This window comes from Oryx dammah, unplaced genomic scaffold (genome assembly GCF_014754425.2).
Source record: "Oryx dammah isolate SB20612 unplaced genomic scaffold, SCBI_Odam_1.1 HiC_scaffold_10, whole genome shotgun sequence".
Taxonomy (NCBI): Eukaryota; Metazoa; Chordata; class Mammalia; order Artiodactyla; family Bovidae; genus Oryx; species Oryx dammah.
The window spans coordinates 16,367,039-16,390,736 of record NW_024070194.1 but is presented as its reverse complement, the minus strand read 5'-3'; the positions used below and the strand labels follow the sequence as shown (position 1 = coordinate 16,390,736).

At 44.3% G+C, this 23,698-nt stretch overlaps 2 protein-coding genes across 3 annotated transcripts in view; one reads left to right on the top strand and one right to left on the bottom strand.

Annotated features, from left to right (window-relative positions):
• TTI1 (TELO2 interacting protein 1) overlaps positions 1-16,635 on the bottom strand; it is a 40,828-nt gene extending 24,193 nt beyond the window's left edge. The window contains exons 1-3 of one of the 2 annotated variants that reach the window (XM_040247335.1): positions 16,586-16,626; positions 8,341-8,401; positions 3,593-5,935 (exon numbers count right to left, since the gene is read on the bottom strand). In XM_040247335.1, coding sequence (XP_040103269.1) covers positions 3,593-5,894 — 2,302 coding nt within the window. In that variant the 5' untranslated portion in view covers positions 5,895-5,935; positions 8,341-8,401; positions 16,586-16,626. Of the gene's footprint in view, positions 1-3,592; positions 5,936-8,340; positions 8,402-16,585 lie in introns of both variants that reach the window. The other variant, XM_040247334.1, reaches the window with a different exon arrangement.
• A 29-nt stretch (positions 16,636-16,664) lies between these two features.
• Positions 16,665-23,698, top strand: part of RPRD1B (regulation of nuclear pre-mRNA domain containing 1B) — a 56,895-nt gene continuing 49,861 nt past the window's right edge. The window contains exons 1-2 of the mRNA XM_040247333.1: positions 16,665-17,277; positions 22,265-22,394. Coding sequence (XP_040103267.1) covers positions 17,127-17,277; positions 22,265-22,394 — 281 coding nt within the window. The 5' untranslated portion in view covers positions 16,665-17,126. The remainder of the gene's footprint in view (positions 17,278-22,264; positions 22,395-23,698) is intronic.

Sequence of the window (23,698 nt, the reverse complement as noted above, 5' to 3'; positions counted from 1 at the left end):
CCAGCATTTACACTGCTGAAAGCAGACACGCTGCGAAGATTATTTTCTAGATTTAAGACTACTGCCAGACATTACAAAGTCTTTGCTCACAAATGGCTTTTAAACATATGAAAAGAAGCTCAACCTCACTCTTAATGCAAATTAAACCATAATAAGGTGCAATTTTTCTCCTACTGGATTAGCAAAGATCAAAAAGCTAAGGTAATATACAGGGTGGATGGGGGGGTGGCAAAATTGCTGCTCTCTTATACTGCCAATGGGAGTTTAAATTGGTGTAACCTCTTTACAGAGCAATTTGAAACTGTATCTATCAAAGACTTAAATGTAACACTCTCTAAGCCAGCAATTGTCTTAGGAATTTACCCTATAGATACACTTAGACATGTCCAAAATGACCTATAAAGATACTCACTGCAGCATTTTGCCTGGACGGGGGGTAGGGGTGGGTAGGAGGGGTGGGGGGCCTGTGGCACAAAAAGATCAGAACAAACAAAATATCCACCAAGAAAGGACTGCTTAAATCATGGTGCAGCCATGCAACAGAGCACTATGCGGCCACCAAAATATGGCAACTGTATGTGTGGATGGCACGTTCTTCGGAGGCCAAGGTGTGTGGCATGGATGCTTTCTCATTTTTCAGAGACTCAATTTTTTGTTGTTGTTGCTGTTACAAATAATCAGCCAACCAGTAGCTGGTGCTAAGCAGTAATTTAACTGACAGTTCTTGCCTTCACTATAGAACCTTATGGCTTTTTAGTCAATGAGTGTGAAACGCTGTGCTTATAGTAACTCGGTTTCCTAAAAGGCATACCGCGTTCTTTAAAAACCTTTCGGAAGTTCCCTGAGACCACACTTTCACTCCCATCTTAAGAGAATGTGACCATCAATTAGAAGAAGAAAAGCCAGCAGGCAGTGCTACTTTGCTTCATGTGGGGCTGATCTGTTCCCCACAGTACTGCTTACCATTCAAAATGCAAGTGTCATCTGGGTTATTCTGAAACTTCTGGAATAGCTATCCCCACTTTGGCAGCTTTTCCTAGGATGTTCTCAAGTCAAGCTTTTGCCATCCTCATTTTCCTTTCTACAATTTAAGGAAAGGGTGCTATATAGGATCCCTCCTTTAGAAATGATCAAAGACACTGGCAATCTAAGGCAATTCCATTTTCAAGGCCCAAAATGAGATATCTCCTGATATATATATATATATATATATATAAATAATTCCATAGACAGAGGAGCCTGGCAGGTTAGTCCATGAGGTTGCAAAGATTCAGACATGACTGAGTGACTAACACACTTTGGCCTTTCTCGATGGTTAAAGCGGATAAAGAATCCATCAGCAATGCAGGAAATACTGGAAGAGGGTTCGATCCCTGGGTCCAAAAGATCCCCTAGAGGAGGAAATGGTGACCCATTCCAACATTCTTGCCTGAATAATCCCATGGACAGAGGAGCATGGTGGGCTACAGTCCAAAGGGTCATGAAGAGTTCACAATTGAGCAGGCACAACTATCATAAGTGTGTGTGTGCTGCACAGCATGTGAGATCTTAGTTCTTCAACCAGGGATCAAACCTGAGACCCCTGCATTGGATGCATGGCGTCTTAACTGCTGGACTGTCAGGGAAGTCCCAAGGATATTTTTAATAGGCCTTAATATATTTTTTAAAACTCAAATTAAGACATAGTAGAGTTCTCCAAAGCACTAAGAGCAGGAGTCTAGGCCCTGGAATATTTGGGCCATGGAAGCCATTCATAATCTAAGATCTATAAACAGTCAGCAGGTGTTAGCTGAACTTCCACGAGGGCAGGGACCAGGTTCTCCTTGATCATCGCTGCTACCCCAGTGACTAGCCCAGGACACAGACTTCTTCATGGTTGCAAAATACAACCCCGACTCATTCCTTTGGTCTACAAGGCCTGTGGGATTCACATTTACCCACCCTTTCAATTTCATCTGGTGTCACTCTCTCCACAGTGAACTCTCTCCCATTCTCCAAAGACCCCAAGCCCTTTCTTCCCTCCAGGCCTTTGCACCTGCTATTTGCTTGGCCTGAATATTCTTAAAAACCCTGAAAAGGACATGACAGCTCCATGATGAGCCCTTCTCAAACTTCGGGTCATAGCTATAATGTCCCTTCTTCCGAGAAGCCCCTCCTGACCACTCTGCTACTGTTCCTGTTACCCTCTCACAGGAGCAGGAAAGCTCCTTGAGTTTATCCGTCCTGTTCACTGCTGTATCCTGATTATTTAGGACAGTGTCTGACATCTAACAGGCACCCTTTATTTAATGAATGAATCACAGAACATTTACATTGCATGTTCATGAATGAACGCTGGAAGCGGGATCAGCTACAGGGCAGAAGACTGTCCCTGTTCAGTCATCTTCCTTGAGAAACTTTTCTTATGTGGTCTTGGCTTTGTCAGCTGATACAATGAGGTCAGCGACCTTTCCACCCTTACTCTTGCCTGGAAGATCCCATGGGTGGAGGAGCTGGTAGGCTGCCGTCCATGGGGTCGCTAAGAGTTGGACACAACTGAGCAACTTCACTTTCACTCTTCACTTTCATGCATTGGAGAGGGACATGGCAACCCACTCCAGTGTTCTTGCCTGGAGAATCCCAGGGACAGAGGAGCCTGGTGGGCTACTGTCTATGGGGTCGCACAGAGCTGGACACGACTGAAGCGACTTAGCAGCAGCAGCAGCGGTACTGAAATAAATACTGGATATATGTTCCTTGGATAAAAGGAGCTCATGTATATATAGCTCGTTTTTTAGTTTTTTATTTTTTTCATGCAAAGATGGACTATCCAGTAGAGGGATTCTTTTTTCTTAGAGTCCAAAACTTTGCCATTTTAATGGTGGCTAATACCTCCAACAGACACCCAACAAGGTCAAAGGGTAGGAGAGAAATTCAAACCAACTCATACAATTAAAAGGTTAAAGTTTCTAGGCCTGCTCTGACGTGGCAGTCGCTAGCTACATGTGGCTATTTAAATAAAAATAATTCAGTACCTCAGTTGCACTTGCTGCATGTAGTTAGTGTACTGGACAGAACACATATAGAACATTTCCACCATCACAGAAAGTTCTGTTGGACAGTACTGTTCTGGATTATCTGTGGACTGAATAATTCAGGCTAGTTCTGTTCTCCATTAGCAAAGATACTGCTAACTCTAAATACTGTCAGAAGCAGCCTGGTATATCGAAGAGATCATAAATCCTGACTTTCCTCCTTATTAATTGTGTGACCTCAGCTAAGTAGGAGCTCATTGAGCTTTAGTTCTCCTTCTCTGTAAAATAAAAATAACGTTTACAGTTATAGTGTGCAGGGTTTATGTCCCTGGGATAGAGCAGGGGCGTTGAGCCTCTTGGGATGAAAGAGACTGTTACAAGCATAAGAACATAAGCAATGGAACCCTAGCATAACATGTGGGACCAGATAAACAACTATACAAATAATGAAACAACGTCCTCCATGGCATAACCACAAATAAACAGACTAACAAACAAACAAAAAAAAAAACAAGATGCCCCAAACGATGATACTAGTCCTTCCCTCCCATCAGCATTAAAAAGGGCTCTCAATTTACCTAACGCTGCCACCAGGGCGTGCAGAACACTGACAAAAGTTGCAGCTCTCTTATCGTAAAATTGGTCCAGGGTGGTCAAGACATCTTGAACCACGTCTGCCACCAAAGGAAGCAGGCTTGCATCCGAGTTCTGTAGCATAACTTCCAGGACCTTCGGGGTGTGAGGGTGCAGAGAGAGATGACGCAGGTTTAAAGAGATCCCGTTCACCAAATAGTCGGAATTCTCATTGATCAGGTGCTGGAAGGAGTCATAGCCACAAGCCTGGCAGATGTCCGTCATGGAGCCGATGGCCGCCTGACTGATGAGCAGGGTTTGGTCCCCAGCCTTCTCCAGTACTGGATAGAGGGCTGACATCAAGAGCAAACGGAAGTCCTTCCCTAGTGCGTGTGCAAAGTGGCCGATCCCTTCCAACTGGATGCATATCTGCCAGATGTTGCTGTTCATGGAGCAGACCGTGGGACTCGGGTTTGAGAATGCAGGGGAAGAGGTAGGCGGGCAGGTGTGTGCACCAGAAGCGAGGGCCTGAAGGCCTGTCCACCCCACCATCAGCTCCTCTCCCGCATCTTCAGCTTCCACACAAGTGACCAAATACCAGTTTTCTTGGCTTGTGTATACTTCAAGTATGGAGGTCACGATCTCCCTCAGCTCCTCTGGGTCAGCTGGAGTGGGTTTTTCATGGAGATTCTCCACCCCCAGCCCAGCAGCTCCCACGACCAGCTCATTCAGGATCATGGCGGCCTGCTTCCGGTACACCACAGACTCATGGTACAGTTCCATAAAGTGATCCACAAGCAAGTAGAGGTTCCCATAGAAACCAAGCAGCTGACAAACCTGCCTCAAGAGCAGAAAAACCCTCTCGTCGGTGAAGAAGCGGAAATATCTCCTCTGCATCTGAGCCCAGGGCCTCATGGTTGGAGTCTCTGGAGAAGCGCTCAGATGTTCGGAGCTCCAGCGCCGCTCTTCAACAATTTTGACATCCGCCACGTCTAACTCCAGGACTTGGATAAGTGCTTTGGAAAGGCGCTGGAGGTGGGCCACAGAGTTGAGGACGAAGTCCACTTTGGGGCCCAAGAGTTTCAGGTACCCGAGTAACAGGGAGAGAGTGGAGAATCGGCCCTGGTCGTCTTGGGAGCTCATCAGGCGAGGAAGGGACGTGGCCAGGGAGTGCAGATTTTCTGACAGGACGTCGGCGAAGGCTCTGCTGCCCACCACCACCTTCTCATCTGCAAAACGCCTCAGGGCTTTATCGCACTGGGCTTGGACGTCAGGACTCTCATCGTTTACCAGACTCACCAGGGCCTTCAGAAGGGGACCAGCTGACTCGATCAGTGACCGGCTGCACTTTAACAGAAGGGCCTCGACAAAGTCTATCAGCTCCAGCCTGACCTTCCAGTGTGGGTGGACTGAAATGCACTCTGTTATCTTTTTAATAAGGATGGTCAACTTGTCACCAGTACTTTTTACCCAGCTAGCTTCCCTGTGAACCATCAGCTCTGCTACTCTGCGCTCCACAGCAGGTTTCGCCTGGACCTCTGAGACCCTTCCGAGCTGGTCATCGGCCATAATGAAACTCACTGTCTCGTAAAAGACCTTGAGGGAAGACACAACGATGCTGTGCCCCTGTTTGAAGTCTCCTGTGATGACTCTGGTGAGGGTAGTGGAGAGTCCAGGTAAAAAGGAAGCAAACAAATCCCCCAGCTGCTTCTGCTGGAGCGCATCCAAGGTGCGGGGATGGTCCTGACAGTTACACTGAAAGAGCAGAACCTGCAGACATGTTAAGGCAGCCATTTTTATTTCCTTGGATTTCTCCTGTTCTGCGAGGCCCAACAGCAAAGATACGGCAAATCCTAAGCGAGGCAGAATGGAGGGCTCATAAAAAGTCAGAAGGATGTCCCCATAAGCCGAGTGCATCAACGTGCCAAGGCCCCGGATCACAGCCAGTTTCAGCTCCTCGGACACAGCCGCGGGTTTCCGAGAGCTGGGCGAATACAGGCAGGCAGAGAGCTCCGAGAAGAGCTCCTGGAGGAGGTCTTGTTCCTTGACGCATGTTGAAGACAGGACGAAGGTGATGCACTCCACCACGCTCTGGATCAAGCGCTCTCTTTTGGGGCCTGGGGTCTTCAGGGTAAATCGCAAAGGGAAGAGGATGTACTGCTGAAGTTCCTGAAGGGCAGAGTCACTCACGGCTTGTAACTGGGCCTGTAGACGCTCCACGTTCTCCACCGTCTGCGTCTTGGTGAGCTGAACGCAGACCGGACGCAAGACACCGAAGGCCTCCTCTGGGGTATCAAACACTGCCATTGTGCAACAGCCTTCCTCTCATTGAGGAAACATCCTGCAGGCTGGAGGGAAGGAGACTTTTCAGTACAGAAGGCCACGCTCAGAGCAAATACAAAACGAACTCGCACTCATCACTCAACAGACATTCAGCAGTGGCCTACGTACCAGTCACTGCACGAGGTGCTGGGGGAGCAACAGAATGGAAAAGAGCCGGTTCCTGGTCTTCAGGAGCTCCCAGTCTAGTGAGGGAAGCAGATATATAGTGACAACACGGTCTATGAAGAATTAGGAGAGACCAGTGCTTACTGTCCTATGTGAGCCTGGAAGACCTACATGTCTTAACACTCAGACAGACAGCCTGGGTTTCACAGGAGGAAAACGCTGAGGCAAGACTCAAGGGAGGAGTGAATAGAAACTTCAGTGAATTTCAACATATGCAGAGGCCCATGAAACACTACCCAAAATAAGATACAGAATTATTTCCAGCACACTGAACGGCTCCCTCATTCCCTTTTGCAATCAATTCCCACTTCCCCTACCCTCTGGTTACTTACCCAGAGGTAACCATTACTCTGACTTCTACCAGCATGGACTAGTTACGCCTGTTCTTATCATAGACAGGTTCTAAGCAGAGGGTGATTGGATCAACTTTACTCACTGAAAAAGACTCCCTGGCAGCTAGTAATACAGGAGAAGACTCAGAACTGGGTGGGACTGAAAGCAACACAAAATGAAAGGTAGCGGCCAGAGAGATGGGAAAACCAGGAGCGCAGATGATCACAGAGACCACGGGAGAAGAGAGGTTGGGGCAGGATGGAGAGGTGGACGGCAGGCAGGCAGGGAAAGGAGACAGGTTTATAGGTAATCAAAGGAGCTCAGCAACTTTACGCAAGAGAAGCTCTTTTTCTCTACGAGGGGAAATGCAAAGTCATGGGCTGACAGTGAACAAGAAGGAGGGGAAACAGAGGGCTTGAGGAGAGAAATAAAAGTCTCCAATATTCCCTCTGGGGAAAGCAAAGCATGCTGGGAAGACATAAAAGTCTGGTCCCAGGGTACTGAGGATTGAGCTGAAGCTGGAGACCATAAATACATGTGGCTGTAAAAGGCAGGCACTGGATGGAGGCTTAGAGATCACCTAGCCTGGTGGTGTGTGTGTCTCTCTCTCTCTATTTGCTGGGGGCTTCTGAACAGATGATGACAAGAAAGTGTCTGCTGGCACTTCCCTGGCGCTCTAGTGGCTAAGACTCCAGCTCCTAATGCAGGGGACCCAGGATCGATCCCCGGTCAGGGAATTAGATTCCACATGCTGCAAATAAAAATCCTGCATGCCATAACTAAGACCCAAGGCAGCCAAACAAATACATTTTTTTTTTTTTTTTTAAATAAAAGTGTCTGTTGCTTCTCCCTGTCCCAATATAGCTGGCAGGCAAGTGGTGCCTGGTAGGTGAGGGCAAAACCTGCTCAGCCCAGAGAGAGACAGCTGGTCCTGGATTTCTCCCCTGGGGTCAGGAGGGGGCTCTGGGCAACGATTAGGTTCTCATATCCCATATAAAGTTTGGCCCCAGAGTTCTATGAGAAGAAGGGCACTGCTGGTCTGTGAGGTTCCTAGTCTCTGTGACCTCCAAGAAGCCAGGGAAAGGAAGAAGCTCAAATTCTCTCTTATCCAGGCTAGCAAAATGCTAGGTATGGATGCCAGAAAGCTAAGTCAAGGACTACCGATACTCCATCAGCACCAGCTCACACACCACACACCGATGATCTGGAGGTACTAGTAACTGTAACAACAGAATGAAAGAAGTAACCACTTAATGGGACACAGAGGTCAGGAGTAGGAAAGGCAGATAGAGAACCCCTGAGGTGGTGAATATTACAGTAACAGAACAACTAAAGGAGATACAAGGTTTCCCAGTGGCTCAGCAGTAAGCAATCCGCTTGCTAATGTAGAAAACACAGGTTCAATCCCCGGGTTGGGAAGACCCACTGAAGAAGAAAAATGGCAACCCACTCCAGTATTCTTGGCTGGGAAATCCCATGGACAGAGGAGCCTGGTGGGCTACAGTCCATGGGGTCACAAAGAGTCAGACAGGACTTAGCGTGACCCAAACAACAACAAAAGGAGATAGATAAAAATCTGAAAAACAGTAATAAGGAAATTCAATTACAAGACAAAAAGATATCTCTTAGAATTTTAAAAACATGTCTTTCCATACCAAAAACACTCAACTGATTAAAAAAAATTTTTTTAAAGACAGTTAATCGCTGCGATCCTATTAGTGGTTGGCAAGATCAAGTAGAGCTATCTTAAAACTGAGCAGGAACACAAAGAGACAAAAAACGTGAGGTTTGGAGGACAGATCTGGGAGAACCCACATAAAAATAGCTGGGAATTCTAGAAGGAGAAAAAGGAACAGATGGAAGAGCTAAAACAAACAACTGAAACACTTCCCTAAGCTGCAAAAGGATTTACCTGGAGATTGAAAAGACTGGAGGATACACATCTAGTCACATTCTGGTAAAATTCCTGTACACTAAAAGATAAAAGCAGGGGAGATCACATATGCCTTCAGGAAGAAACAACATATAACTTAGAAAAAGACCAGCTTTGGACTTCTCATTTGCAACAGAAGACAGTGGAATAGCATCTACTGACTGCGAATAAAGGATTGTGGCCCCCAAACCCTACTTACAGTAAAGAGATGCAGCCGTCAGGGTCAAAGAGCCACAGACAAGGATTCAGAGAGAGTAGCTCTGCACGCCCTACCACAGGCCTCCATTCAAACAAGTGACTCAAAACAGACTTCAAATGGGAAGATGAATGAAGAAGGAAACACTGCTTAGTAACTTTTTTATCTTTTAGCATGGAAAACTTCCTTCAAATAGAACAGTTTAAATGGAAGCCCAGCATGTAAAACTGATAAAATCAGTGTCTGGTTAAAGCTGGGTGGAAGGCCTGGGGTTCTGCATCTCTCTTACTCATCTCAGGAGTTTCAAGAAGATATCCTGGGGATCCCAGGATCTACGTTCTCAGATTACATGACGAAAACCGTAACAGAGCTAGTGAAGTGAGACCACGGCCTGTCCCAAACTGAACTCATCTGCTCTTTCTGCTGTATTCCCTTCATGATTTATGGTCCTCGCCTGGGCTAGACACCTTAGACTCTCTGCATTCTTTCACCTCCCTTTAAAAAAAGAAAAAATTTATTTTTGGCTGTGCTGGGTCTTTGTTGCTGCCCAAGCTTTTCTAAGGGTGCAGTGAGCAGGGGCTACTCCTCATTGTGGTGGCTGGGCTTCTCACAGCAGTGGCTTCTCCTGTTGTGCAGCACAGGCTTCAGTGGTTGCAGCTCACAGGTCCGAGAATTCGCAGGCTTCAGGAGTTGTGGTGGGTGAGCTCAGTGGTTGCAGCTCCCGGGCTCTAGAGCACAGGCTCAGTAGTTGTGGCGTGCAGGCTCAGCTGCTCTGTGGCATGTGGGATTCTTCTGGGCCAGGGACTGAATCTGTGTCTCCTGCTTTGGCAGGTGGATTCTTTACCACAGAGCCACTGAGGAGGCCCCTCACCTCTCTTAACTCCACCCTTCCCTTAAGCTTCATCAGTTCTACCCTTCAGTATCTTCCAGACCTATTGATGCTTATAATCATCTATTTAATATTGGACTGATCATAATGTTTTTTCTTTGGCAACCCTTGCCTTGTGTGTAAGTCCTTCTTGAACCCACATTTCACACTGACATGTAAGTAATTTTTTAAAACAAAAACCTGGATCACTCTTTTCCATGGTTACAATTCGTCACCTGTTCTTTGTAGCCTGCCTAAAGTACAAATGCCTTTGTACCATGGCGTACAGGGCTCTGCACCATCAGGCCCATGCTCATCAACTTCATTTCTCGCTGCTTCACCCCTTGAAATGGAAACTGCACCATGTGAAACGATACAACTTGCAATTCCCTAAACAGGTGGTGCTGTCATATTCGCCTTTCTCCTAGCACTGTATACACTGCTATTACAGTATTCAGCATGCTGAATTATTTTGTTTGTGCCGGTTTTACCTACTTTAGACTAGGCAACCATACACCTAGAAGCTGCAAGAAAATCTGGCATATGACAAAGCACTCAAAAACATCTGTACAGATTCTCCTTTCAAATAGCTCCAGTAGAGGATAGCAGGCCAGTACACCCAGTAACAACTAGAGAAACCCAGAGAAATTTTAAAAACCATTTCTTAAAGCATCAAACAGTTGTAGAAGCAACAAAGACTAGATGGACTAAGACTCCAGTGAAGGATGAAAGTCACAGTGAGTCAACAATCAACAGCTGGTTTGTTTGTTTTCCTTTGGTCTATTTGCTGATTCTGGACATGGCTCAAACTTATGATGAGGCCCAGGCCAAGGGCTGTCACTGATGAGAAAGCAACGATGATGCTTTTAATGTGGTAATATAGGATTGAGGTCCTATAAGCAAAACCATAGTCTTCAGGAATCTCAAAATACATGACTTCTGAGAGGAGGCTGCTTCTGGGGGACAAATGGCTGAGAAATGGCTAACAAAATGAAAGAGATTAACCCACAGATTCAAGAAGCTCGGCAAACTCCAAGCCGATAATACAAAGAGAAACACAGAGACACATCATACAGCCAAAAAGCCAGAAATAAAGAGAAAAGTCTTAATATAGCAGAAGTGATAGATAACTTCTCTAAAGAAATGATGAAATCCACAAAACAATAGAATGACATCTCTAAAGTGATGAAAGAAAGTAACTGCTAACCTTGAATTTTACATTCCACAAAATATCTTTCAAAATTGAAGGTAAAAGCCAGACAATAATGCACAAAAGGTACATGGGTGCTGTAAAAGGAGATAAGGATATGAAGAGACTAGTAGTACCAGCAAGTGGTTAAAAAAAAAAAAAAAACTGTATTAGCTAACATGTCAAGAGAGCATGTTGAAATCTGTAGGGTAAATTCCAAAAGAACTGTAAAAGAATATGTTCCTAACAAGTTCAGAGAGCAGTAAAAATGGGATAATAAATTCATTGCCATTCAGTTGCTCAGTTGCGTCCAACTCTTTGCAACTCCATGGACTGCAGCATGCCAGGCTTCCCTGTCCATCACCATCTCCTGGAGTTTGATCAAACTCATGTCCATTGAGTTGATGATGCCATCCAACCATCTCATCCTCTGTCGCCCCCTTCTCCTCCTGCTCTCAATCTTTCCTAGCATCACAGTCTTTTCCAATGAGTCAGCTCTTCGCATCAGCTGGCTAAAGTATTGGAGCTTCAGCTGGCTAAAGTATTGGAGCTTCAGCATCAGTCCTTCTGATGAAGATTCAGGGTTGATTTCCTTTAGGATTGACTGGTTTGATCTCCTTGATGTCCAAGGGACTCTCAAGAGTCTTCTCTAGCACCAAAGTTTGAAAGCATCAATTCTAGAGGCTCAGCCTTCTTTATGGTCCAACTCTCACAACCATACATGACCACTGGAAAGACCACAGCCTTGATCCATGGAGCCTTGTTCCATGTCTGGTTCTACAGGGAGGGAACAAAGCCTCACCCACTAGCAGAAAATTGGATTAAAGATTTACTGAGCAAGGTCCTTCCACCAGAGCAAGACCTAGTTTCCCCTACAGCTAGTCCCATCAGAAGCTTGCACAAACAAGCCTCTTATCCTTATCCATCAGAGGGCAGACAGAATGAAAGTCACAATCACAGGAAACTAACCAAAACGATCACAGGGATCAAAGCCTTGTATAACTCAATGAAACTACGAACCAGGCCATGCAGGGCCATCCAAGACACATGGGTCATGGCGGAGAGTTCTGACAAAATGCGGTCCACTGGAGAAGGGAATGGCAAACCACTTCAGCATTCTTGCTTTGAGAACCCCATGAACAGCATGAAAAGGGATAATAAATATTTTTTATTAACCCAAAGGAAGGTGAAAAATGAGAAAAAACGGAAGCAAAACCAGTAAGTCAAACAGAAGACAAGATGGTAGACAGAAGCCCAAAAGAAACACTGATTACGTTAATTCTGAATTTCTCTACAGTGGCTCTATTGACATTTTTGAGCTGGATAATTTATTGGTAGAGAACTGGTCTGTGCATTGTCAGATGGTGAGCAGCATCTCTGGCCCCATCCCCAACATGCCAGGAACGCTCCCCTGAGTACCAACCAAAAATGTCTCCAGATAGTGCCAAATGTCCTGTGGAGGGTAAAAATCACTCTGGCTGAGAACCACTGGTACTGAGTCAACATAGCCCAACCAAAACACAGTAGCACTTTTGTAGAAAGTTACAAGATTATTCTAAAATTGATATGGGAATACAAACCACCTATAATAGATAAGATAATCTTGAAGAAGAGGAATTAAATTGGTAAATTACACTACCTGATTTCAAGATTTACTGTAAAGATATGACAATTAAAGGCAGTGTGCTATTGGGAAAAAGAAAGGCAAATAAATAAATGGAACAGAATAGAGTCCAGAAATAACCCCCACACAAAGAGACTTAACCCCTTCAACAGAGACTCCACATGTAGAAGGTGACACTGAAATAAACTGGCACAGAATAGGTCTTGATTACATCTCATACTAGATTTAAATGTGAAATGTCAAATAATAAATCTCTCTAAAGAAAAAGAAAATCTTTGTAATGTTGGAGTAGCCAAAGATTTCTTAAACAGGACACAGAAAAGAGCTAACCATAGAAAAAAAATGGATAAATTGGATGATGTTAAAATTAAGAACTTTTGTTCACCGAAAGATACCATTAAGAGGATGAAAACAACCCATAAAGTGAGGAAAGATATCTGATATGTCTTATAACACATCTATATTTATAATAATGATTTTCTATAAATCATTAAGGAAAAGACAACCCAGCAGAAACATGGGAAAGGACTTGCACAAACATACCACAATAGAGGCTATCTAGATGGCCAAGAAACAAATGAAAAGATATTAACAGATATTAACATCGTTAGTATGGAAAAACGCAATATAAAACCGCAACAAAACACCATTACGCAACAACGAGAAGGGCTAAACTGAAAAAAAGGGGGAGAAAAAAGCAAATACTAGGTGTTGGCAAGAATATGAAGCAATGAGAACTCTCATTCAGTGCTGGTAAGAGTATAACTGGTACTACTACTTTGGAAAATACTTAGGCAGTATCTATTATTCTAAAGTTAAACAAACATACACACTATGATCTAGTAAGCGCATTCTTTGATAAATATACCCAACAGAAATGCATACAATAGATGTGTTCTGGAATATACTATCCACAATTGCCTCCACATTAAAAACTACTGCACATCTATAGTAGAATGCATAAATAGCAGTATATTCTCCCAATGGGATACTGTACAGATGAAGATTTACCACAATTGAGAATCTTCAAAGAAATACAGAAACCAGCTTTCTGTAAGGAAGAGAGTATAACAAATGGCTACTTTGGCATGACTATAAAAGGTACGCATATATAACACCTTTATGGGATGGCCATGAAATCACACCTGTGTGACAATATGTCAATTACAGAAGAAACTGTTTAGAGATTTAGAAGCTTAGGTGTCCTAGATTCTATTCCTATAAAATGCAACACTGATTATTTAAAGTGGTACTGCAAAGTCTGATGTTTATATAACTTATAGCAAGAGGCATTCTGGCCCAGAAAGTGATACTGGGATGAGGCACTCAGAACAACCTGATTCTCTGGGTGAGCAGAGAAGACAAGGCAGAGTTCAACTGTGGCAGAGAGTGACTGAATAAACCAGTTCTTGACTCTTATCTTTTCCAAGTTCAGTGGAGCCCTACTGGGTTGTGGAAAGCAGTCCCTGGGGAGGTGTTGGAACAGAACTGCAATCAGTGTTTGAGCGAACCCATTTCCCTGGCAACCTCTCCCCTTCCTTCCCGTCTCTTTCTGCTTTGTCACAGGCATGGGCGATATAAGACCTCTGTGCCATGGTGTGCAGGTGTGGAAGACAAATGCGACACTCTGTATAGGATAAGGTGCTACACTTTTGTTGTTGTTGTTTAGTCGCTAAGTCGTGTCTCATTCTTTTGTGACCCCATGGTCTGTAGCCCACCAGGCTCCTCTGTCCATAGGATTTCCCAGGCAAGAATACAGGAGTGGGTTGCCATTTGCTTCACCAGGGCATCTTTTGGACCGAAGGATCCAACCTGAGTCTCTTGCCTTGGCAGGCAGATTCTTTACCACTGAGTTACCAGGGAACCACCCCCCGCCCCAGCCCCTCATCCCTCTTACCCTCCTTTATCTTTATTCAAGGCATTTACAACTTTTGGGCTCATTTTACATACGACTATGTTTATCTTCCTGTGCAGAAGATAAGCTTCCGAGGACAAAGATTCAGTCTGTTTGCACTATTCTGAATAGTGCTTCAAAGGCTCTCAAAAACTACTGGCTGAAAGAATAAATGAACCCCTGGCTTGAGAATGAAGAATCTGTGACAAGATAACCTCAATTTGTTTCCAAGTTCTGTTGTTTCTTGTGTCCAAGTGACACTGAACAGATTACTCATCCATGTTTAATGTTTTCTCATATATCAAATACTGATACCCATACCCCATGGGCTTCCCTAGTGGCTCAGAGGGTAAAGCGTCTGCCTACAATGCAGGAGACTCGGGTTCAATCCCTGGGTCGGGAATATCCCATGGAGAAGGGAATGGCAACCTACTCCTTTACTCTTGCCTGGAAAATCTCATGGACTGAGAAGTCTGGTAGGCTACAGTCCATGGGGTCGCAAAGAGTCGGACATGACTGAGCAACCTCACATACCCCATAGGACTGTTGTTAACGATTAAATAAAAGAATGTATGTAAGATGCTTAATACATAGTAACTTGGTGTAAAAGTGCTCACTATATGACACTGTTACTTAATATAGAAAGATGGCCTAGATTTGGGGCTTCCCTGGTAGCTCAGCTGGAAGAATCCATCTGCAATGCAGGAGACCCTGGTTTGATTCCCAGGTTGGGAAGATCTGCCGGAGAAGGGACAGGCTACCCACTCCAGAATTCTTGGGCTTTCCTGGTGGCTCAATGGCACCCCACTCCAGTGCTCTTGCCTGGCAAATCTCATGGATGGAGGAGCCTGGTGGGCTGCAGTCCATGGGGTCGCTCAGAGTCGGACACGACTGAAGTGACTCAGCAGCAGCAGCAGCTGATAAAGAATGCGCCTGCAGTGCGGGAGACTTGGGTTCAATCCCTGGGTTGGGAAGATCCCATGGAGAAGGGAACGGCTACCCACTCCAGTATTCTGGCCTGGAGAATTACATGGACTGTATAGTCTATGGGGTCGAAAAGAGTTGGACATGACTGAGCAACTGGACTCAAAGGCCCTAGGTTATAATTATTACTGGATATTGACTGTGATTTTAGGCTTTTCACCTCTTTGATATTAATTCACTCAACCAGCTACGAATAAGGTGTTAGGGTAAAAAAGATAGGTAGAGTCCCTTCCCTGTAATCTTAGATAGGTCACCTAAACTTTCTCAGCCTCAGTTTTTTCATTTGCCAAATGAGAATACATAATACTGTCTCATAGCTTTGTTGCGACGATTAAATGAGTCACTGTGTGAAAACAGTGTATCTAGCTCACAGCAGCAGCTCATTATGTTGGCTGTGATTATCACGATTCTAGTCTGGAGAAGTAAAAGCAGCCAAGCAAAAATCAGGGCATTAAGAGCAAAAACAGGCATTGATTATAACAGAACAGCGTCTCCGAACTGGAATCTGCTTCAACTGGTTGGTTCCACTATGATCGGGACATTTAAAAATTCTGTTATGTCTACAATAACCTAACTCCCTACCACCAACCCCATAGCAGTTAAAAGGACAAATTTCTCTGGTGATTTGATAACTGAAATTTATAACTTTTTTGAAATAGGAAAAGAGTACAGAGTTTTCTGTTTCTGAAAACAGAGTGTCAAAATAGTGTTTCTTAAAGGAGGTTAACGAACCCACTGACTTTCTTATCCACCCACAAAGTTAACATATGGTACTTAAATTTGAGCAACAGTCAAATGGACCCCCCCAGAGGGCAGCCTTTAATTCCCCGAAGAGCAGGAAGATCCCGTGGAGTAGGAAACGGCAAACCCACTCCAGTGTTCTTGCTTGGAAAATCCCATGGATAGAGGAGCCTGGCACTGCAGTCCATGGGGTTAGAAAGTGAAAGTGAAGTCGCTCAGTCGTGTCCGACTCTTTGCGACCCCGTGGACTGTAGCCCACCAGGCTCCTCCGTCCATGGGGTTCTCCAGGCAAGAATACTGAAGTGGGTCGAGTCAAATACTAGTGAGCACGCACGCAGGCACGCACAACAACCAAGAGCACAAAGGTGTGTTTTACAGCCGTCACAAACTCAACATCGGAACTGGCCACTAAGGGTGGTTCTGGAGGTGGAGTGGGAACCCACCACGTGGGGAGGGGGGCGTCACCTCTGGAGAAAGATGAGCAAAAGCCAAGATGTGGAGGCAGAAAAAGTGCACGTGCGTGGCTCGGCGGAACCAAAAAAAAAAGCTTTTTGTGGTGGAAGGTCAGAAAGCAGGAGGAAGAGTGTGGCTGCGGCCTGCCAGGTGAGGGAGAAAGGCCCCGTTCCATTCCCAGGCTATGATCTCTCAACCTCATGGTCTCCCTGGGGTTCCCCTCTAAGGGCTCGCGTTTGCTGTGCTCCCTCCTGCTCGCGCCACTCTTCCCTTACCTCGTCTTCCAGCCTTTCCCTCACTCTCCCGCCTCCTCCGCCGCGCCGGAAGTGACGCGTAATTCGCGCACCGCCCAGCGCCAGAAAGGTTCTGCGGGAGCGGGAGAAAGGGTTCCGATGAGACTCACTGCGCCGGCGTACGGGCGCGAGCGGTCAAAGCGCCTTCCGGAGGCCGTCGAGTTGCTCTCTTTTCCTGGTCTGCCGCTCTCGGAGTACTCAAGAGCGATATTCAAAGAGGCCTTCAACACTAGGGTGTTTTCTACACTCTGACTCCCCCCACCTCGGTACCCCACCACTTCTGCGCTTGCCCTTTGACCCTGCGCTCGCGGCGGGGTGAGAGGTCGGTGGCCATCTTGTGGCCGCGGTGCGGGTGGCTGTTACTGCGGAGACCCATCCCCTCCCCCGCAGGGCCCCCGGGCCGTCTGTCAGTCCGTAAAGAGTCCCGCAGGCGGGTGGAGTGAGGCCCCGGCCTCGTGCCGTCACTCTTGCCGCCGCACTGGGCGGCCTAGGCCGCTCCCTGCCGGGCCTCGCCGCCGCCACCATGTCCTCCTTCTCCGAGTCGGCGCTGGAGAAGAAGCTCTCGGAGCTGAGTAACTCTCAGCAGAGCGTGCAGACCCTCTCCCTGTGGCTCATCCACCACCGCAAGCACGCGGGACCCATCGTCTCGGTGTGGCATCGCGAGCTCCGCAAAGGTAAACATCCTCTCCGTCCCCTCCGGTCCTCCCCCGGTAGCCCTCGTCCGCACCCACTCCCGCGGCTCCTGTAGCTTTGCTGAGCCTTGGCTTTCCAGGCCCGGACCTGTGATCGATTGCGCTTGCTTAGGTTGGAGACAGTGTTATCCTCATTTCTCGGAGAAGGAAACCGAGGCCTCGGAAGGTTTAAGGTGCTTAAGTTCCACTGACCCGGGTTCAGGGTTCTCAGTTCATCCAGTCGTTTTCCCCCTCCGGCTTCTTCTGACACTTGTGACTATTGTTCTCTCGGCCCCGTGAGCGCCAGGTGGAGGGTACAGGGCCTGGCCCGTTGTGTGCCAGGCACTGGCTAGGGATTTGAAGCAAGATTGCCCAGATCGAGCCCTGGCTCAGCCACTTTTACTAGCTGAGTGATATCTGGCAATTTTCTTCTAAGCCTCTGTTTTCTCATCTGTCAAACGAAAATGAGGACAGTTGGCCCTTACAGAGGCTTTATTCTGTGCCAGTTAGTGTGCTAGGACCTTTCGTACATCCTTGCACTCAATGCTCAGCACTGTCCTGGGGAATGGATATAGTCACTGCCATTACAGAGAAGTTAAGAGGCCACTCCACCTAGACCTAGCCTCTCAGGCTCCTCTTCTCATGCAGCTCTCCTTGGTTCTAGATCCTGCTCAGGATCTGGCCGCCATTGATTGAGCTCAGCCTGTCATGTGCCAGGTACTGGGTTGGGTGCTTGAAAGCCAACTGCCTGGAATCTAAGCCCGACTTTGTCATTGACTGAGCTCCGGCAGCTTAACTTCTCTGTATCTCAGTTTCCTGATCTGTAAAATGAAGATGATGATAAGTGATACTTACGGTGCGTTTGTTCTGTGCCAAGTGCAGTACTGATCTCTTTACACACATGTCATTTTTTTTTTTTTTTTAAATTCTCAGAGTTCTATGAAGTAGGAACTTGGCAGGTGAGAAAAAAGGAGGCTCAAAGGGTGTGGGGTGAAGAGTAATCAGCTAATTCACATGAACGTTTAGCATGGTGTCCGACACAGTGTAGGCACTGGATAGATGCGGTGAGGGGTTTGCTGGTGACTCCATGTGCGACATGGTCTTTGCCACAGTTGCCTTCAGGGGAGGAAAGATGGGCACCTGCATAGTGGTGGCAGGCCCCGGTGAGTTTCAGAGCAGAAAGCGGAGGAAATGAAGCGTAGCGCTGTTTTGGACAGCCTGTGTGTGGTAGACCTTTTATAGCATAGGAGGTAACTTTACATGTGTCCTCTGCTCTCTGTGAGCTCAGGATGTCACCCTGTTATGCAGAGGAGAAAACCTGTGAGCCTGGGATAACATCAGATTGGCAGACACCAAAATCCGGGATTCTTTTGGGAGACCCAATTCTAGTCCTCTGGCAGAGACCCTCGCGCCCCCACCCCCCCACATATCATGTGCTGTACCGAGGTGTGAGGGGACGGTCCGCCTCATCCTTCTAGATAGTTGGAGAACAGAGCCTGGGTCTCCCAGAATGTCATTCATGTACCCTACTGTGCCACTCAGATCATCTGAGACGTGGGGAGGAAATTTGAATTGCCTCTATAGGATCCTTTCTAGGAGGATCTCAGAGGCATGTCAAAATCCATCTCAAATGTCACTTCTTTTGTGATGCCATCTTGATTCCCCACCTCACCATATTTGAGTTACTGAGAGTAACAGTTTAGAGTTCTTTTGTTTATGAAGCTAAATAGCAATCCACTCCAGACTATTGCCTGGAAAATCCCATGGACAGAGGAGCCTGATAGGCTACAGTCCATGGGGTTGCAAAGAGTTGGACATGACTAAGTGACTTCCCTTTAAACCCTAATCTCGTATAATGGAACCTTATGTTGTAAGTAGGTCAGCATTATTATCCCTGTTTTATAGATGAAAAGATAAAGATATGAAGAGATTAAATGCTTTGTCAAGAGTTATCCAGTTGGGACATGAGCTTTCTGTGATGAAAGAAATGTTTTACATTTGCTGTCCAATAAGGTAGCCTCTTGCCATGAGCACTCAAAATGTGTGACTAAGGAAGTTTCAAATAAATACAATGGAAAATTCAGTTCCTGAGTTTTGTTAGGTACAAAGCAAATATTCATAGCTGCATGTGGCTAGTGGCTACCATATTGGACAATAAAGAACTAGAGGCTGGTCTTCCAAGCCTCATGATACAGTTTTCTAATACCCAAGCTTCCTTCATGAATTGAAAATGCCTCCACACTAAAGTGGAAAGGGATTTTGTGCCCTGACATTCAAATTGACTAGCCCTTTAGGTTCTAGCCCACCCTGAGTCTTTAAAAGTGGGCATTTCTGTCTGTAGTCATTTCTTTCAGACACTCACGGATTGTCTTTTTGCCTCCAAATATTTATGAGACTTTAAAGTTTTTCCTTTTCCTGCTTGAATACTATTTCTATTCCTGCTGTTATTTTCTTTCCATTTCCGAGGAATAATTCTTAATTTATCCCTTTGGACTCTGTTCTAAGTAGAACGGCTCCCTTTATTTTTGAAACAATTTGGTGTAAGATACTCTGTGTTGTTGTTATTTAGTTGCAAAGTCCTGTTCCGCTCTTTTGCAACTCCATGGACTGTATGTACCCTGCCAGGCTCCTCTGCCCATGGGATTTCCCAGGCAGGAATACTGGAGTGCTTGGCCATTTCCTTCTCCAGGGAAAATGCTCTTAGATGAACATTTTTCAGTAGTGTTTTGTACCTTAGCCTGAATGCAGGTAAATGAACCTTTTCTTTAAAAAAAAAAAAAGTTAGTTTCCCTAGATGTCAGAACTAGCCAAAGTGAAAGTGAAAAATTTTGGAGAGCCAGTTACTTAAACCTTGCTCAATAACTGTTTCAACCAATTTGGAATGGGCTTCTGTAGGGAGTGAAAGAATCTGTACTGACATATTGGAAAGACACCTGAACAAGTGAGTTATCACCCAGGGCTGGAGTAGACGGGGGTGGGGGGGGTGGGGGAGGGTGTGTGTGTGTGTGTGTGTGTGTGTGTGACGACTGTATTTTCAAGTATTCTAGGGTTTTGTAGGGTTTTTTTGTTGTTGTTTTTGTTTGTTTTGGCTCTGGCTTGTGGGATCTTAGTTCCCATAAAAACTAAGGCATAGAACCAGGGGTAGAACCAGGCCCTAGGCAGTGAGCGCTCAGAGTCCTAACCACTGGACCACCAGGGAATTCTGTCTAAGGCTTTGATATATTGCTTTTGCACACATGGTGCTAATGTTGACTGTTCGGGACATTGAATGTGGGGGGATGAAGTTTTATCCTAAACAAATGCCCATTGCTAAATTTGAGGGTGATGAGAATTAATTGGCATCATAGATGGTGAAAACCTTGGCTCTGTATCTTCTTAGCTATCATATTTGTAATAGTACACAATGTATCAGGTCTTGAATGGCCTAACAGACATTTTACAATATGGATTCTGGGCTTTAAAAAAAAACAAAACAAAAAAAACATAAAGTATATCGTATTTGTAAACCTTCACTTAGTCCGATTTGCTTTTAGAAGTTCTGTTTTACTTCTGAATCTTCAACTTTCATGGTGTTGTTAACGTGATAGTTTAATTTGCTGCAATATCCTAGAACAAGGTTTACTTTTTTAAAAAAAGTGCTTTTTGCTGTAATCATACCTTTGTAGTAACAGTGGCATATTGAAACTATTGATGCTTATGTTCTGCTTTTGAATAATCATTAGAATTAAAGATAGCTCCAGGTTTTCAATATTCTCATCAGTTGGCTATCTAAACTAGGTTATTACCAGAAGGTTAATACAGTTCAGTGTATCCATGTTTAATTTTATGAGCACTTTAAGTCATCAGTTTACACTATTAACATGCCTTAAAAATCTGTTTTTACCCGAGTTATTCTCCTGTACTACATTTTAAAATGTCAGATCTTATGCCTGCTGTGTCAGAATTTATGCATGGTGTGTGCATTTCAAAAGAAACAGAAATGGTTTCTCAGAGCAAAGAATAAGGACTAGTAATTCAGTGTGTAAAGTTTGACAAAGGGCTTGCTTGAGTTTCGGGCACTTTGATGTTGAAGAAAACTTTGTTTTGAACTGATTGTGTTACTATTTATTTCTTACGAAGGAAAACTGGGACCAAAAATGATATTGATGTTAACTCCATGGTTGAAAAGTTATGTGCAGAGAAGCCGGGAAATTGACTGTGTTCCCCTAAGCAACTGTAACTCAGATATATTGCATGAGGTTTTTATGGTTAAATATATGATGCCATGTAGAGTAATAGAGAATGCTACATTTAGTAGGTATAAGAGAGAAGAATTTTTGTGGGAGCCATGATTTTGCATATCCAGATTTCAGACGTGTGTAAATTTTCACTGATTATGTAGCATTAACATGTATTTTTATTTAAGATGAATATCCACGGATACATCTAGAGATTCCTCTGGATTGTAGAGTTGGTATCATTGACTGATTATGGTTATTAAACTGTTGAAAAAGGAATTCTTGGTCCAGGAGCATAAATTACAAGAGTCTATTTTAAAATTGAAACCTAACTGAGTTTTTCATTCTGTGGTATTTGATAATTAACAGTGAGTTAGAAATGTTCATCTTTGCAACAGAATAAATGAAAATCTTGCTTTTAATATGTCTTCTGGAGAATATTGACTGCTTATCCTTTAGGAATCTTCTTTGGATTATCTTCATTTTTATTGCCAATTAATTACATTGATTAAAATAACACAGAAATTAAGATGGCTTTTCTTGTTTCCTGTTTTTTTTTTTTTCAAAATTGTATTCTCAGTCCTATTTTACTAGACATACCTCCAGGAGTTCCTTAAATTGTGGGGTTTTTTGGTTTGTTTTCAAACATAGCAGTCTAGACCTCAAATGGGTAATGTTTGTCTTAGTATTCTTTAGGAGTAGCGTAAGGCGAAAGAATTGTGGATTGAGAATTTCCTTGCTGTAAGCTAAATTATCTTTTCTTTTTTTTCTAGCCAAATCAAATAGAAAGCTTACTTTTCTATACTTAGCCAACGATGTCATTCAGAACAGTAAAAGGAAAGGACCTGAGTTCACGAGGGAATTTGAATCTGTCCTTGTGGATGCTTTTTCTCACGTTGCCAGGTATGTTTTATTTTTAAATGCATTACTTTTCCCTTTTGTTCTTTTTTTGTGATAGCCTTTGTAACTCACCAACTTCATACTTAAAAGAGATGTGCTTTATAGAGAGTGTGGTTTTATATTTTGCCTGGGCCCTTGAGAATTATCTCAGACATGTAAATATTTTGTTGTATTGAAGGGATTCCGTCTAACACTTAAAGCACATCTTTTCTCCTAGAAAAGATGGACTCACTATTGAATTTATTTCTAGAATATGGTATTTTCCTTGGTTTGGCTGAGTTACCTCATTAGCTTATGGTCAAAAAACAAAGCTAAATTGTACAAGGGAACTTTCCAGTAACAAAACCATGCTATTTAGCAAGAAATTAGTTGCTTGTGCCTTTGTTTTTATTTACTTCCTTCTGAGTGTCTGGATGTCTGACTCACTAAAAATAGTAGTCATTATTGTAACTGCAAAGATAGTAATTATTAGTATTAAAAGTTTCTCTGGCTCTATCATATTGAGACTCTGCCACTGTTGTGTTTTGTGACAGAGGACGGGAGCGTAGGGCATACATATAGCTGAGATCATGGAAATTATACATCTCATTAAAAATTTTACAAATCATTTTTATTCATTTAAAAGCAAACTGCTTTTGACACTTAGCTGCCCAGAAGAAGCAAAGAAAAATTACTTTTCATTAGAATGTTACTAAGTAAACACATGAAAGTAAACATCTTTGCCAAAGGAAACTGGCAGTGAGGAGACTAGTGGGTTAAACAAAAACTGTTCTAGGGTCTAGAGTGTAAGTGAAAGACCTTAAGTGTGGAAATAAGTCTGGCATTCCATGAAAGATTTGGAAGTTTGAAAGAATGAAATGAGAAATTCAGAACATTTTTAAGAGATGACATCTAGCTTTATAGAGATGGAAACAAAATATTTGTTTATCAAGTGACTTTTTTTGTGAACATGGCTACTTAAAAACCAGAATGTGTTAGGAACTTGAAAACATATGGAATCCTCATAACAGTGAATAAACTTAGAACAGACTACTAGAGTAGCCGTCTGAAATTGCAGAGAGGCAATTTCTTTGTTTGAGGAGATTTAGTTCAGTTTCTTAGATGTGGGCTGTAGCTCTACCTCCAACACTGTCTGAGTGGCCTTGGATATGTTACTTAGCTGTTTGAACCCAAGTTTCATAATTGATTAAAAGGGGATGTTACCACCGATCTCCTTAGAGTTGTTGTGAAGTTAAAGTAAAACAACCGTCTTTGCTCATTCACGGGAGAGCACTAAATTATAAACTCTGTAAAGAGGACTGTTTCTT